General features: G+C 51.3%; 1 protein-coding gene across 3 annotated transcripts in view; it reads left to right on the top strand.

Moving 5' to 3' along the window:
- The first annotated feature begins 917 nt into the window (after positions 1–917).
- MTCL2 (microtubule crosslinking factor 2) overlaps positions 918–14093 on the top strand; it is an 82232-nt gene continuing 69056 nt past the window's right edge. For 2 of the 3 annotated variants that reach the window (XM_074970347.1, XM_074970346.1), the window contains exon 1: positions 918–1113. In XM_074970347.1, the coding sequence (XP_074826448.1) occupies positions 982–1113 (132 nt within the window). In that variant the 5' untranslated portion in view covers positions 918–981. The remainder of the gene's footprint in view (positions 1114–14093) is intronic. The other variant, XM_074970348.1, reaches the window with a different exon arrangement.

Below are 14093 nucleotides of genomic sequence, written 5' to 3'. Positions count from 1 at the left end.
CGGCGCGCGGCTCTGACTGTGCCAGGAGGAAATTCCCCCTCGCAGCCCAGCCAGAGAAGGGGTCGCTGTTGCCTTGAGGATCCCACCGCCCCTCTGGCGCCCCTCTCCGCCTTTTGTTCCCAGACCGTGCGCGTCACCGTCTCGGCGGCTGCTGGGCGGAGACACCCAGACTGAGCAGCGCTGCTGCCGGCGCAGGAGGCATCCCCGTGGCGTGGCAGAGGGACGCGCTTAGGGCCACCGGGCGCTGATTAGAGCCCAGCACCCAGCCAGCTCTCGGGCGTAGCAGGGACCAGCGCGCCGATCCCGAGCTCCCGGCCAGCGGGGCGCGCCGCAGCCCCCGGGGCGAGCCGCCGAGCTCCCGGGCCGGCGCTGCGATCCCCGGCGCGCCCAGAGGGATGCGCGCCTTCGGCCCGAGCCTCCGGGGCCAGTGAGCAGCGCGCAGCCGGCATGGAAGCGGCCGAGGCGGAGCCGAGCCAGCCCCTCAGCCCGGCCCCAGCGCCGCCGCCCGAGAAGAAGAAGCTGCAGCGGGCGCCGTCCCCGGCCAGACCCAAGGATGTGCCCGGCTGGTCCCTGGCCAAGAGCCGGCGCGGCAGCCACCCCGGCTCGCCGGCCTCGCTCTGCGGGAAGCAAGGCGCGGGGCCCGGGCACTCGCGGCGGCCGGGCGGGGGCAAAGACGGGCGGCCCGAGAAGAAGGGGAAGCAGCCGCAGCCCGCTGGCGGCCGGGGCTCCGGGAAGGGGGCTCCGGGCCGGGCTGGGGCCAAGACGAAGGGGCGGTGCCGGGGGCCAGCCGGGGAGGAGCCGCCGCCCCCCCTGAGCCTGACGGACAGCAGCTCGGAGGGCTCGGACTGCAGCGGCTCGGAGGAGGCCAAGCTGCTCTCGCTGGAGCTCAGCGGCAGCGACCCCGAGTCCCCGGGCAGCGCCCCGGCCCTGCCCGCCGGCCAGGGCATCTCGCCGCCGCCCGACGAGCCCTCCGCCGCCTCCATGGCCAGCAGCCGCCTGCAGCTCAGCACCTCGCTGGCCTTCTCCGACCTCACCGAGGAGCTGCTGGACGCGGGGCAGGAGGGCCTGGCGCGGGAGCTGGAGGAGCTGCGCTCCGAGAACGACTATCTCAAGGTGCGGGGCGCGGCAGGGCACGGAGGGGACCTGGCGCAGGGAGTTGTTGGAGCGGGAGCGGGGCCGGGCGGGGGTTGTGGGTCACGGGCCGGGGCAGGACGTCGGGGTCTGTTACGGGGCGGGGGTGTCACTCGGGTCCCAGCTGTGTTGTGCCCCGGGCTCTCGCTGCTCCCGCCCCCATAGGCCAGCTGTGTGCCGGGGCGGGGCCGGGCCCTGGGCGGGGAGCGGCGGCGGAGCCGTTAGGTTTGTGTTTGGGTGATGTCAGGTTCATCGCTTGTCATCCGGGTTGTCAGCCGCGGCCCTGGCTCGGAGCAGCGGGCACGGAAGCCCGGCTCAGGGGCTGCCTGGAGCTCGGTGCTGTAGGAAGATCCATAAGGAGGCTGCCGGGTGCAGCTGCTGGAGGGAGCCTCAGGGTCTGTGCAGATCGCTGTGGGGTGCGCTGCACTTGGGTGCACCTGGCCTGGGGGACAGGCTCCGGGTCTGGTTCACTAGCCTCTTACTGTCCCCCTGCCTTACTGCTCACTATGAGCATTGCCACTGGCGTTGCCCCATTTACGGAGGTGCAGTCCCCCTCCCCGCCGGTTTAAAAGCTGTGGATTACTGGTTTAGACTCAGTTCATGCAAAGCCAAATAAAGTAGTAGGGTGTTTTGGTTTTTTTTGAAAGCACATTGGCAGGAAGTCAGGGTTTCACGCAGACAGGCCCCTTTCAGTGTTCTGATACAGAACTGCTGCAGATATTCAAAGTTGTCATGGCAATGTAACAACATTTCCTAGACCTTAGAAACAAATAATGACATGTTAAAAACTCTGCTCAAAGCTCATTAGACCTGTGACTTGGGAGATTTCTCAGCTCCGGAAAAGGATCACCATCCTTAAGCAGGTTTCAGAGTAACAGCCATGTTAGTCTGTATTTGCAAAAAGAAAAGGAGGACTTGTGGCACCTTAGAGACTAACCAATTTATTTGAGCATAAGCTTTCGTGAGCTACAGCTCACTTCATCTTATGCATACTGTGGAAAGTATGCATCCTTAAGTAGACATGGCTCTGCCCCCTTGCCTGTGTGGTGGAGGTGTAACCCTTAACAACTGATGTAGAAATGGGGTTGGGGCTGGTCAGTATGGAATAAGGTCTGCCAGGTGTTGCGGCTCATACTGCCGCTCTGCCATGCTTGTCTGCTTGCAAGAGCAGAGCAAAGCAAGTGTGATGCTCTTGCAGTACTTGCATGCACCCATTGCCATCGGGAAGCACAATGACAGGTTCACCCAGCATGTGCTGACGCAGTTGGCCTCATTTTGGGGAACAGATTTTCCAAATCATTTACTTTTCCATTGGGTCTTTCTCATGTGTGCTGTCAGCATGGCGCCTGCATGCGCCTCGGGGCCATTTTCCAGGCCTGTAGCTTTGCTATCTAATTCATTAACACATGAAACAGGAAGGAGGGCTTGGTGATTGGGAATGGAATAAAGGGGCTTTTACCTGTAGGGAGCTGGTCTGAATCCAGGCTGGGACAATGAGCAAAGTTCTCTGTGATGCAGAGGTTGAATATTGCTGGAGACTACAGGAAAATCTGTAGCTGTGACTGTACTTTAAAGAAAAGTACAGGAAAATGGGGCTAGGCAGGCTGCAGGTACCTTCCGCCCCCCGAATGTGCCTAAGCGATGTGATGTTGGATGAGATAAATGTAGTCACCTCTGTAATCTGAAGAGCCATGTCATAGCAGGAGTGGGTTCAGAAAGGTGATTTTTATGCCTTTGCACCTGCTATTGCTGAGGACTCAGGTTGGAAGACAGGGCAGTTCTCCGATGCGGAGGCCAGAAGATTGCAAGTGTGTTGGGATTTCAGCTCTGAGATGAGCACTGTGCAGAAGTAAAACCCTTGGGGATGCTTCCCAAGGCCTTTTGTCTGTTAGCAAAGCTCTTGTTCACAGCTGGAGTCCAAACTCCTGCCAGGATTAGTAGGAGGAGCTTTAGGGCTTTGATTTACTGTCAGTTGGAAAATACAGATGAGAATCCTCCAGTTTCCCAGGAATGTATTTGAAAACTATTCTGTCTATCCAGCTTAAATAATTACACATCCCTGTGATCCCTTTCTGGTGACAATGTGCATATGTAGCAGGGTTACACATCTTACTAGATGCGGGCAGAAGGATTCAATCCTACTGGTTATAAAATGAGAGACTGGGGTTCAACTGTGAGGCCCACGGCAATGCCAGAGTGACAGTTGCAGCACCCTATCCCCTTTGCCACCCCTGCTGCTGGGAAGGAAGAGGGATTGGGTTTCTACTGGGGTGGATTTCTCCCTGCTGGAGACTTCATTTTTCATATTCATACTCTGAGCAGCAGCATAGCTGGGCTCTATACCTTTCCAAACTGCAGTAGAGTGAGACTGATCTGGTTGTGCAGAGGCATTGCTGTCTGCAGACTCAGGAAGTCAGCACCATGTTGATTTCAGGTGGGTCACGTTTGGAAGGTTTGCTTTGCAACCATGGGGGCGAGACACTTTTTTTATTTAAAATGGGAGAATTTTGAAGAAGTTGTTAAGTTAGGCACTCACCAAGGAGGACTTCTATGTTGGGACTGGTGGGTGGATTTTTTTCAAGCCCTCATGTATAGTACGATTCCTGCATTTCTGTAGCTGAATATATAATTGGCTGTATAATAGTACAGCAATATTTCCTGACGTTAGGGAAGAGCTCCCAAGTGGATGAGTGATGCGCTGCTACAGCGGTACATGTGGAGTGTGGCAGAGTGTCAGTAGTTCTGATCACACCTTTCTGACTTGTGTATTCAGTTATAAGCAGCTTATTTCAGGTTCCTTTCCTGAACCCTCAACCTCGGCCTGTGGAGTAATACACTGTGCTCCTGCTGGTTCGAAACCACAGACAGACATGCCCTCCTGTGCACTGCAAAAGAAAGCAAGTTGCTGCATGAATTCTGCCCAGCTTTTCCCACAGGGGTATGGGAATAACAATATGGTAGAGCGTGACCTAGGGAGCCACTTGATAAAATTGGCTCCACATTGAAATAAGTGTTCATAGACGGCTAGGTTTTAAGGCCAGAAAGGATCATTATGATCATTGAGTGCGTCTGAGCTTCTGTATAAGACAGTCCAAAGAATCTCCCCCAGTGGTTCTTGCAGCTAGCCTACAATGTCTGGTTGAGCTAGAGCTTAGGGTTGGAGGTTCTCCTGACTCAAGTTCATCCTTCTTGGTTATTGATAAATCACTTATTTTCTAGACCTCATGAAAATACTGATGTCCAAATGCTTTGTCTTCGTCATGGTGTGAGTTTCCACCAAAAGCAGGTATTAAAGAAAGAGATTCCTGAGGAGGAGGCCCTCCCTTGCCCCATTTCTGACTGCCCAAGTAGAGCAGGACTATGCTAGCATTATGCACAGTATGTTTATGAGCATCAAAGTATAAACACTTCCAGCAAAGTGCAGCTTCATATAAGTTAGCGTTGCCTCTCTCCTTGGATATGATTATAAAAAAGTGCTTGTTAAATGGAAAACAAATAAACCAATTCCACCCCTCACTCTTTCCTTTCTGCTGCACATGCATCCTTGGGACACAGGGTTTTTCAAAGACTAAGAGGGCAAATTTTTGTGGGAGTCCCTTGCTAAAATATTGGCAGCACTGGAAGGGATCTCTGTGCTGCGCCAAAGCTGTAGGCTCTTGGGGTCTGGGATGTTGTCTAATCTTTAGTAAGATGAGCTAAAACCAGAATCACTTAGATTCCCGACCACCTCCAAATGTTCAGGGTTTGTATAAAGTGAGATCAAGAAGCAAAATGCCACTAAGGTTTGGTTTTGCACAGACACCTCAGTTCTGCTCAGCTCTGTGCTTGTGACTGGATAGATAATAATTTGTATCTTGTATGGGGGAGGAGCAGAAACATGCACAAGGTCTTTAAAATGACCCTGTTTGAAGGCGTGTGCGTCCCGGCCTGTGCTGTATTATCCCAGAAGTGCAGTGCGATTTGTATAATTGGACAGAAGCTAGTCACTGAAACCTCTAAACCCGACTGCTGATACTTCTTCCTCTCTCTGATCAGGAGTGTTGGAGGGAGAGGACTGCTCCCCTCTGGCTTCTACTGTAGATATGTGTGGGAGCTCTGTTGTGTGCACCTGCCCTGACCCTCCTCAGCCATCCGGATTCTATTGAAAGCATTTCCCCTAAGAGACAGCAGAATTCATGCTCAGATTGTGAGCTCTTCAACTGGAGGAGCTGTGCCTTTAAGAGCCTCACCAGCTGCCTTGTTGTCACCCAGCAGTGTGGTGAGCAGGACCCCTGAATCCCTGCTCAGCAAAACGGAAAATGTGAGATGTGATATGGCAGCAGCTGCGGAGAGATGTGAAGACAAAGAATGGGGACTGGAGATCTAGTTTGGAATGAGGGGAGGGCAAAGCCTTCTGACCAATCCCTGTTCAGACAGAAAAGGGTCATGCTACAAACATTAACAGATGGACTGAGACCTGCTACAGCCCAGGGCTCTAAACCTGACTCTGCTCATCCCAGAATTAGGCTTGTTAGCACACCCTCCCCCCACCAATAACCTTCCCCAGTTGATCTGTATTGTCTTGCGACATGTGAACGGTTTGTGCTGGGCTCTGGTTGATGTTGTTTTGTTTTCTCACCTAATGGAACAAGGGGGAAGCAGGAGATGCCAACAAAATGTGTTGATGAGCTCCTGCCAATATGCCCCTCTCCTGCAGAGGTGCCCAGGCTTTGTTGGCAATATGACAAGACCCCCAAGGCTGCTGCTAGTTTTCGTTAATGGGATCAGACTGCTACTGCTCCCATCTTAGAACATGGCCTTGTGGCCCCAGGAGGCTATAGGTCCCAGCATGGCTCTGCTCGCATCAAGGTGGAGGGTTGCATTCTGGGACCTGTCACCTCTGCGGGCCATTCGCTCGCCCTCCTGCAGAGGAGCGTGCCTGCGGCTCTGCTGTAGAACGCTGGGTGCATGTGGCCACCCAAGTCATCAGTGCTCTCTGTAGCCAGTGCTTTGTGGAATATCCTGCTAGTTGTGTGTGATCTGAATGCAGAGTGAGAGGAAAGAGACTTTGCGGCCCGTTTTTACTTTTGAAATGTTGCATGTTTGAGTTAGCATTGATAGAAGCTCTCAGCTGTTAGTTTGGCTGTTAATTTATGGGGGCAGCATAAAGCTGTGAATTGTTTGTTTTTTTCCCTCCTTAACACATTTTAATCTCTGCTGAGCTGTGCGCTATCTGCTGGCAAGATGCAGTGGGGTGTTACAGCACTTGAGAATCTCTTCCAGGTTGCCGTGTGCAGAAGGCACAGTCCAGCCTTTCATTATTGCACATCAGTGTAAAACAGATGTGCTGTATCTGGTTATTTGCCTAGCACAATGGAGGAGGAGCCTGGGTTTACAGACTGTCTCTGGTTTCCAGAGCTAGATCAGAATAGCTACAGCTTTTCAAGAATTCTTATTGTGTTTTCACAGCACAGGAATACATACCGCATCTGAACAGCAATCCCAGCAGAGATGTGGCTAGGTTACATCATACCATTTCCCTCCCCCCCCGGCCCCAACCTGCCCCATCTTGTATTACAGGGCTGAAATAAATTATGCCAACCTGGCACCAGTCTATTGCTTTTATATTGTGAAAACCAATATGTTGCCATCGCTATTTGGGGGCAGAAAAGGGGAGGATCTGGCGAAGATTTTTGAGAGCAATTAGTGATTTTGAGGTCCCAACTTGAGCGGGTTTAAAGGGGCCTGATTTTCGGAGGTTGTGTGCTCAGCACTTTGAGACTCAGGACCCTTTGAGGCCCTTCTCTTCTGAAAATCTTGGCCTTAGATCCCTGGGTGAAATCCTGCCCCATTGAAGTCAATGGCAAATTGTGCCTTGACTTCTCTGGAGCCAGGATTTGGCCCCAGACTTGTGAGGAGCCCAGAGGTGATCAGTCTGGGGAGGAGCCAGGGAGAGAATGAGAGCAGGGAGAGGAGAGGGCAGGGATAGGGGCTGATCTCCCTTATCATCGTTCTTCCAGGTATGTCTCAGAACCACCAGTATATATAACAGCCATTCTCCTGCAGCACATTGCTGTGCCCCACCATGTGCTCTGTGGGCAGATGGCTACAGGTCCTTCCTGGAGCAATGGCAGTTGGCTAGCAGCCTGGCTTGTGTTGGCGTTGAAAGCTTGTGCTCTCTGCGATGTGCCAGGCTTTATTCGCCCACTCAGGCAGCCTCTGGGATTCTGGGGCACAATCTCTGGGTGGTTGCTCTTGGCTCACCTGTCTGTGCAGCCCCCAGGTGACAGACAGCTTCACTCACTGCTGCTGGTTGACCGCCACTCAGACTGACTTGTTGGAATACATCAATCGTTGCACCCGTTGGGTGGGGCTGAGGATTCTGAGTTTTCGTTTGAGCCGGTGCTTTGTAGCCAATCTTATCCCAGCCTGTGGCTGGGGGAGGTGACCTGCTGTCCCCTTGTGCTGTGCAGCAACCCAGAGCTCAGGCCTGTCACAGCAGAGGCCAGCTGTGTCTTTTGGGGTCAGGGGCCCCAGGAGTTTGGGATACAGCATGGCACGGGGTCTGGAAGCCTCGGCAGCTTCCTTCTTACTAATTCCCAGTGGAAATCCCCATCTCATTTTCTCTGGTAAGTTATAGCATGATCCCCTCCTCTGGCACTAATTGAAAGCTGCTGCTTTTGTTCTTTAATCTCAGAGGAAATGTCGCCTTGTCATTCCTGGCTAGTAATCCCCATTTTACAAGGAGAGATCACAACCACACTGCACTGCCATCCTGCATCAGATCCGTGGAGCTTCTAGCCTATGACCCAGCTCTGACTGGGTCTGGTACCAGAAGCTTTGGGGGAAAGTGTGAATGGACATAGTGCACACTTAGCTAAACATATATACAAGCTTCTGTTCTATTATTGCGGCCATCTCTTGTTTTCTCTTCCTTCTCCCCTCCCCATTGTGTGTTGTCCTTATTTAGACTGCAAGCTCCTTAGTGCAAGGACTGTCTTCTATTGTATATTGTCTCGCATCCAGTGAGGCTGGGCCTCAGTCCTGACTGGAGGCTCTGCATCCTACTGTAATCATTAGTAATAAATTATATCGTAACAGGCTCATGAGAGAAGTTTTTCCCTAATTCCAGGCATGTAATAGTTAGCTTGTGCCTTGAAGCAGGAGGGTTGATATCCTTTACATATTTTCATCCTAACTAACATAACAGCAGGTGATATTCTTGTTATCCATACAACTGTCTGATGTCTTTTGACTCCTACTAAGCTCTCTGTCTCAATATTTTGTGCCAGCAAGTCTTACACATTAATTATGCATTGTATAAAAAAAATTCCTTTTACCAGTTTTAAATTTTCTCTGTACTTGCAAATACCTAAGCATGTGTATCACCACTTGTGTGAGTAGTTCCATTAAATTCAATGGTCAAAATCCTGTTGACTTCCGCAGAGCCAGGATTTCATGCGGTGGGTCTACTCACAAAAGTAAAGTCATGCACATGCATAAAGGTTTGCAGGGTCTTTCTGTGCCCGTCATCAGTTTTGTTGCTGTTGTTTGGACCTTTGCCACTTGTGCTCCTTCCTGAAACAGAACTGGAATGCCATAGATACAGCAAGGCTGCAGCATTGCTTTTATATAGGGATACAGTGTGTCTAGTAACAAGAAAAGGAGGACTTGTGGCACCTTAGAGACTAACAAATTTATTTGAGCATAAGCTTTCGTGAAGTGAGCTGTAGCTCACGAAAGTTTATGCTCAAATAAATTTGTTAGTCTCTAAGGTGCCACAAGTCCTCCTTTTCTTTTTGCGGATACAGACGAACACGGCTGTTACAGTGAAGTGTGTCCAGTGTGATTTCTAGCCCTTTCTCAGATACCTCGTTTGTTCATTGAGCTGCCCAAGGTGATGCCAAGGGACTTTTCCTGAGTGGTAACAATTAATGTGCAGCCCATCCCTGGATATGATCATGCAGCTCTCCCTGCTATCACCTTGCACCTTGAGTTTCATCTGCTGTTGTACTTTTAAGTTTTTAGGGCTTTCTGAATTTCCTCCCAATCTCTTCTCTACTCTTGACACAAAATTATTTTTGTCACCTGCAAATTTTGCCACCTCACCATTCAACTCTTTTTGCACATAATCAATACATCGATTAGAGAAAAGATTGTGGGGACCACTGTTAACCTCCTTTCAGTCTAAAAATGAACAGTTGGTTTCTGTTTTTTCTCTTAACCAATTTCTAATTCATGACCGAACTTTAGCTTCATCCCATGGCTACTCTGCACTTGTCTACACTGTAACAGCACAGCTGCGCCTCTGTAGTGTTTCATTGTGGCCACGGCCTGTGCTGACAGGAGAGGTTCTGCCATCGGGGTAGGTAATCCACCTCCCCAAGAGGGGGTAGCTAGGTCGACCTCGCACTTTCTACACCTGGGGTTAGGCTGGCTTATCTATGTTGCTCAGGGGTGTGGATTTTTCACACCTCTGAACGATGTATCTGAATCGACCTAACTTTTCAGGCAAAGGTATCTGCTGGGTCAGCTGTGCTCTCTGGTAGGGTAGCCTGAATAAGAAGGGCTTGGGACTCCACGGCTGGGTCTCATCCAGGCAGCTCTTTAGAGTTCTGATGAGGAGATGGCCATGTTTTCTTGGTACAGTGGATGCCATCCTGGTGGTAAACATGAGTATTTTTTAAAGCACAGAGTTTCTGCCAGTTTCTGCTGAATTAAAAAACCCACAAAGATTTGAGCCTTTGATTTGGTGTGAACCTTCCAGAGGTGAAGCCGATGCTGCCTACCTGAGTCTGCAGAAAGCCTGACATGCTGGTTCTGAGAGGTGGGAACTGTGCAGCAGTCACCTGTTCACTGGTACCGGGGCTGAGCTGGAGGGCGTGGCGGGGAGGGTGTTGAAGGGAAGTTAGGTGGAGTAAAATCAGTCCTTTTCCTAAATTCGCTGATTTTTCTGCACTTCGCCTCCAGGGGCCATTGTGTGCGTGGGGAGGAGGAGCTGCCCATGTCAGCAGCTGCATGGGATGCAGACAGCCTCTCTGGCTTGTCGTAGTGAGGCATACAATGAAGTCTAGCTGCTGTGATGCGATGGAAGTTGTTTTACATTGTTAACATTCAGTAAACCAGCATTACCCTGCTTCAGCCCCCGATTCACTCGCCTTCCATCTGGATTTTATATGCTCATAGTCTCAGTAGCCCCTGGAGTTACAGATCGGTGCTTACCCGTGGCTGGAAACTGGATGAGTTCGTAGCGCACAGAGTGAGAGCCAACCTGATGTACTAACAGTGCTCAGTGGCCCCTAAAATCAGGTCAGAATTGAAGTAGGTGGTGCGTGGGAAAGTCAGGCTGGAGATCCGAATGATTGTGGCTGAGGCTGTAATATGCCATGACTTACTGGGCTTATAAATGAACACTAGGCACCACTGGGAATCTGAGAGCTTTCCTGTCTAGCCCTGGACTGCACAAGACTCTGGTCCTTAAATGGTCCCTCAGGCTAGCGTGGTTCTATGTTGGCACTGATCCAGGACTTTCTCTATTAAGTCCAGGCTCTTGGATCAATGTAATTTTCTCTCCCGGGACGCCTCTCGCGAATTCGATATATCACCCTTTGCTCTGAGTCCCTGAGCCAGTCTGCGTGGCAGTGCTCGTTCATAGCGAAATCAGTTTCAGTTAATTTGGTGATAAAAGGTTCATGAGATGCTAGATTGAATGCTCCACTGAAATCCAGGTGGAATATGCCTGCTTTCCTCACGGCTCCCAAGCAGTTTGTCATTTTTATTTTTAAACCAATCAAGTTTTCTGGGAAAGATCTGTCTTTTATAAGCTCGGGGTTGGCTGCACATGGCTGTATTATGCCCTGGAGGTGAAACCTTGCCTCCATTGGGTCTGTCTACACTGCAATTAAAAACCCGTCTGTGCCAGCTGACTTGGGCTCGTGGGGCTCTGGCTAAGGGGCTGTTTAATTGCAGAGTAGATGTTTGGGGTCAGGTTGGAGCCTGGGCTGTAGGACCCTGCAAGGTGGGAGAGTTCTAGGGCTCAGGCTCCAGCCTGAGCCTGTTCTGCTACGCTGCAGTTAAACAGCCCCTTAGTCCGAGTCAGCTGGCACGGCGTTTTAATTGCAGTGTAGACATACCCATTGAGGCCAGTGGCAAAACTCCCACTAACTTTGGTCATTCTAAAGATATTTAGTGGATATCATTAATCTAGGATTTCATTCTAGATATTTAATGTTTTCTAGTATTTTGTCTTCGCACGTTTAAAAAAAAAAAAAAAGACAATACCAATAATTCCACCAAAACCTGGCGAGATGGTTTCCACTGGAAGGTTTTGATCATGGTAGCTCAAACAGAAGTTGTGGGCTGGATGCAGGAGTTGCTGGGCGAGGTTTCCATCTCCTGTGTTATGCAGGAGGTCAATCCCAATGGTCCCTTCTGGCCTTGGAAACTCTGACTCTGTGAGCAGGGGGAGGGAGGCTGCTCTGTACAGAAGTCATTCTCCAGACCGCTGGCACTGATGATGCAGCAGTTTGCTCAGAGGGAAGGACTCTGTTATAGTTTCAAATGTGTGTTTTGTGCCCTTCTCATGTACGTGCAAAGCTCAGCTGTGTAGTCACAAATCCCCAGCCTGCATAAGGCGTGAGCACTGTGGGCACACGTGTCAGGTTCACTTGTTCACTCACACTTCCAAAAGCTGGGCTTCCGAGGAAGCAGATGGCTTTATTTACCATTTTGTACCTTTTCTCATTCAAACCATTCCAGTGAGGATTTGGGGACGCTGCAAGCCAAGTTGGCCCAGAGGTGGGCCATGCAATTTCCTGCTCTGAGCTGCTGCACTCTTCCCTTCAGTCAGGGCATGGCTACACTTGCAGATGTAGAGCGCTTTGAGTTAAACCAGCCTTCAGAGAGCGCAGTAGGGAAAGCGCAGCAGTCTGTCCACACTGACAGCTTCAAGCGCACTGGCATGGCCACATTTGCGGCACTTGCAGCAGCATTGGGAGCGGTGCATGCTGGGATAGCTGCCCATAATGCAAGTGGCTGCAACGTGCTTTTCAAATAGGGGTGGGGTGGGGTGGGGTGGGGTGAAGTGTGACAGCGAGTGTGTTGTGTGTATGTGGGGGGAGAGAGAGTGGGTTTTTGGGGGGCTGAGAGCATGTCAGCGTGCTGTCTTGTAAGTTCAGACAGCAGCAGACCCGCCCCTGCCTCTCTCTCTCTCTCACCCAGCATTCCACACTAAGGGTTGCTTTGTCTCGGAGCAGATAAACAGCTGACTGTCAGAAACGGAGCTTTCAACGGGCATTTCCGCATTCCTACCGCCGATTCCAAACAATGACAAGAGTGGCCACTTGACTTAAGGGGATTATGGAACGTTTCCGGAGGCTGATCAGAGCGCAGTAAAGCAACACCTCGTTCACACTGGCGCCATGGTGCTCCAGCGAGGGGCGCAGCAAAAGTTATTCCACTCACCAAGGTGGATTACCAGCAGCCGTGTAGCCGCGGAGTCAGAGTGCTCCATGCCTTGCCAGTGTGGACAGGTAGTGAGCTAGTGCGCCCGGGGCTCCTTTATTGCGCTGTAACTCGCAAGTGTAGCCAAGCCCTCAGAGAAGCAATCATGTTTGGGCGAATTTGGGGCACCTCTGTCTTAAAGGGGCAGTGCAGACTTAGGCAAGGCTCTAGCTTAGACCCGGCTGCTTCCCTGGTTGGTCTGCTGAGTTGTCCCTCCTCCAGCCCATCATGTTTGTTCTTGAGACCTGAGGACTCCCATCTCCTGCCTGCCCTCAAGAGTGGAGCAGCAGGACAGAGTGATGCCTGCACCACTCACGATGATGCAGGTGGGCGAGAAAGAGACTCTTTTGCAGTATGCATCCGATGAAGTGAGCTGTAGCTCACGAAAGCTTATGCTCAAATAAATTGGTTAGTCTCTGAGGTGCCACAAGTACTCCTTTTCTTTTGCATCAGGCCATCTGAAGAGCTAGTGGTTACATTTTGGGCCGGTGTTCTCTAATTTGACATGTCTGAGACTTGTTTGGTTTCTGAAACTGATCATGTGTGTACATGGAGTTCTTGGGAGTAACAATTTCCTTCCCTTGGTTTTATGTTGGAGGAATTTTCATAGAGAAATACTTGCGTGCTGTACTTGGACGCTGAGAGGGGGTGGTGGGTTGGACTGCTGTACTCTGTACTGCATGGTTCCAGCCCCTGCCCTTTATTATACTCATAATAATAATAGCTATATAGGGCTTTCCAAAGGTGGGTAAGCATCCCTGTGATACAGCCTTTCATTACATGATTGCATACGGCTGCTCAATCTGCACCGCTCCCCAGGGCTGTTTGCTGAGTTTAATTGGATGCAGTCACAGCCCCAGCGACTCTTAACAATGCAGGTCTCTTGCTAAAAGGCAGCTTCATTTCTAAGGATCCTTTCTCCAAACACGTCTCCCACGAGGCCGCTCTGCCCCCTGGAACTTGCTGTTCCAGAGAGCTCGCTGTGTGTTCTTCCTTTCCAAACTGCTATGGCATCTCTGCCCTGGTGCTCTGATCCAGAATAGCCCCTGGGAACAGTCAAAGCCCAGTGAGTGGGAGCCAGTCATATGGGGCGTGTTGGCACAAAGACTTTCTTTTCAGCGTTTGATGCCAGTGTGTGCTTGTAGAGGTATGTGTCCGGCCCCGATGGCCTGGCCCGCTGCTTCCTCCAATTGCTGCCTCCCACAAGTGGCAATGGGTAATTACCTGGCACGAAACGGCACCTGGAATCGTGAGCTGGGTTGGATTTCTCCCCTTTGGCATTTCAGGAGTTCACACTCGTCTGGTTGTTTGTTCTCCCTGCACTCTGTGGAGTGGCTGGGTTAGCCTCGCTGGAAGGTAATCCTGGACTGCCTGGCTGACGGTCTCTATTTGCCAGCAACAGTGACTGGCCCCCACAGCCGCCCAGCCTCGTGCTCTGTCTGAGTCTCAGCCTTCTGGGTGTTTCTGGGCCAGGCTTTTGG

Source organism: Natator depressus, chromosome 13 (assembly GCF_965152275.1).
Source record: "Natator depressus isolate rNatDep1 chromosome 13, rNatDep2.hap1, whole genome shotgun sequence".
In the NCBI taxonomy this organism is placed as follows: domain Eukaryota; kingdom Metazoa; phylum Chordata; order Testudines; family Cheloniidae; genus Natator; species Natator depressus.
The sequence above is the reverse complement of the archived record's forward strand: the minus strand, read 5'-3'. Positions and strand labels throughout refer to the sequence as shown.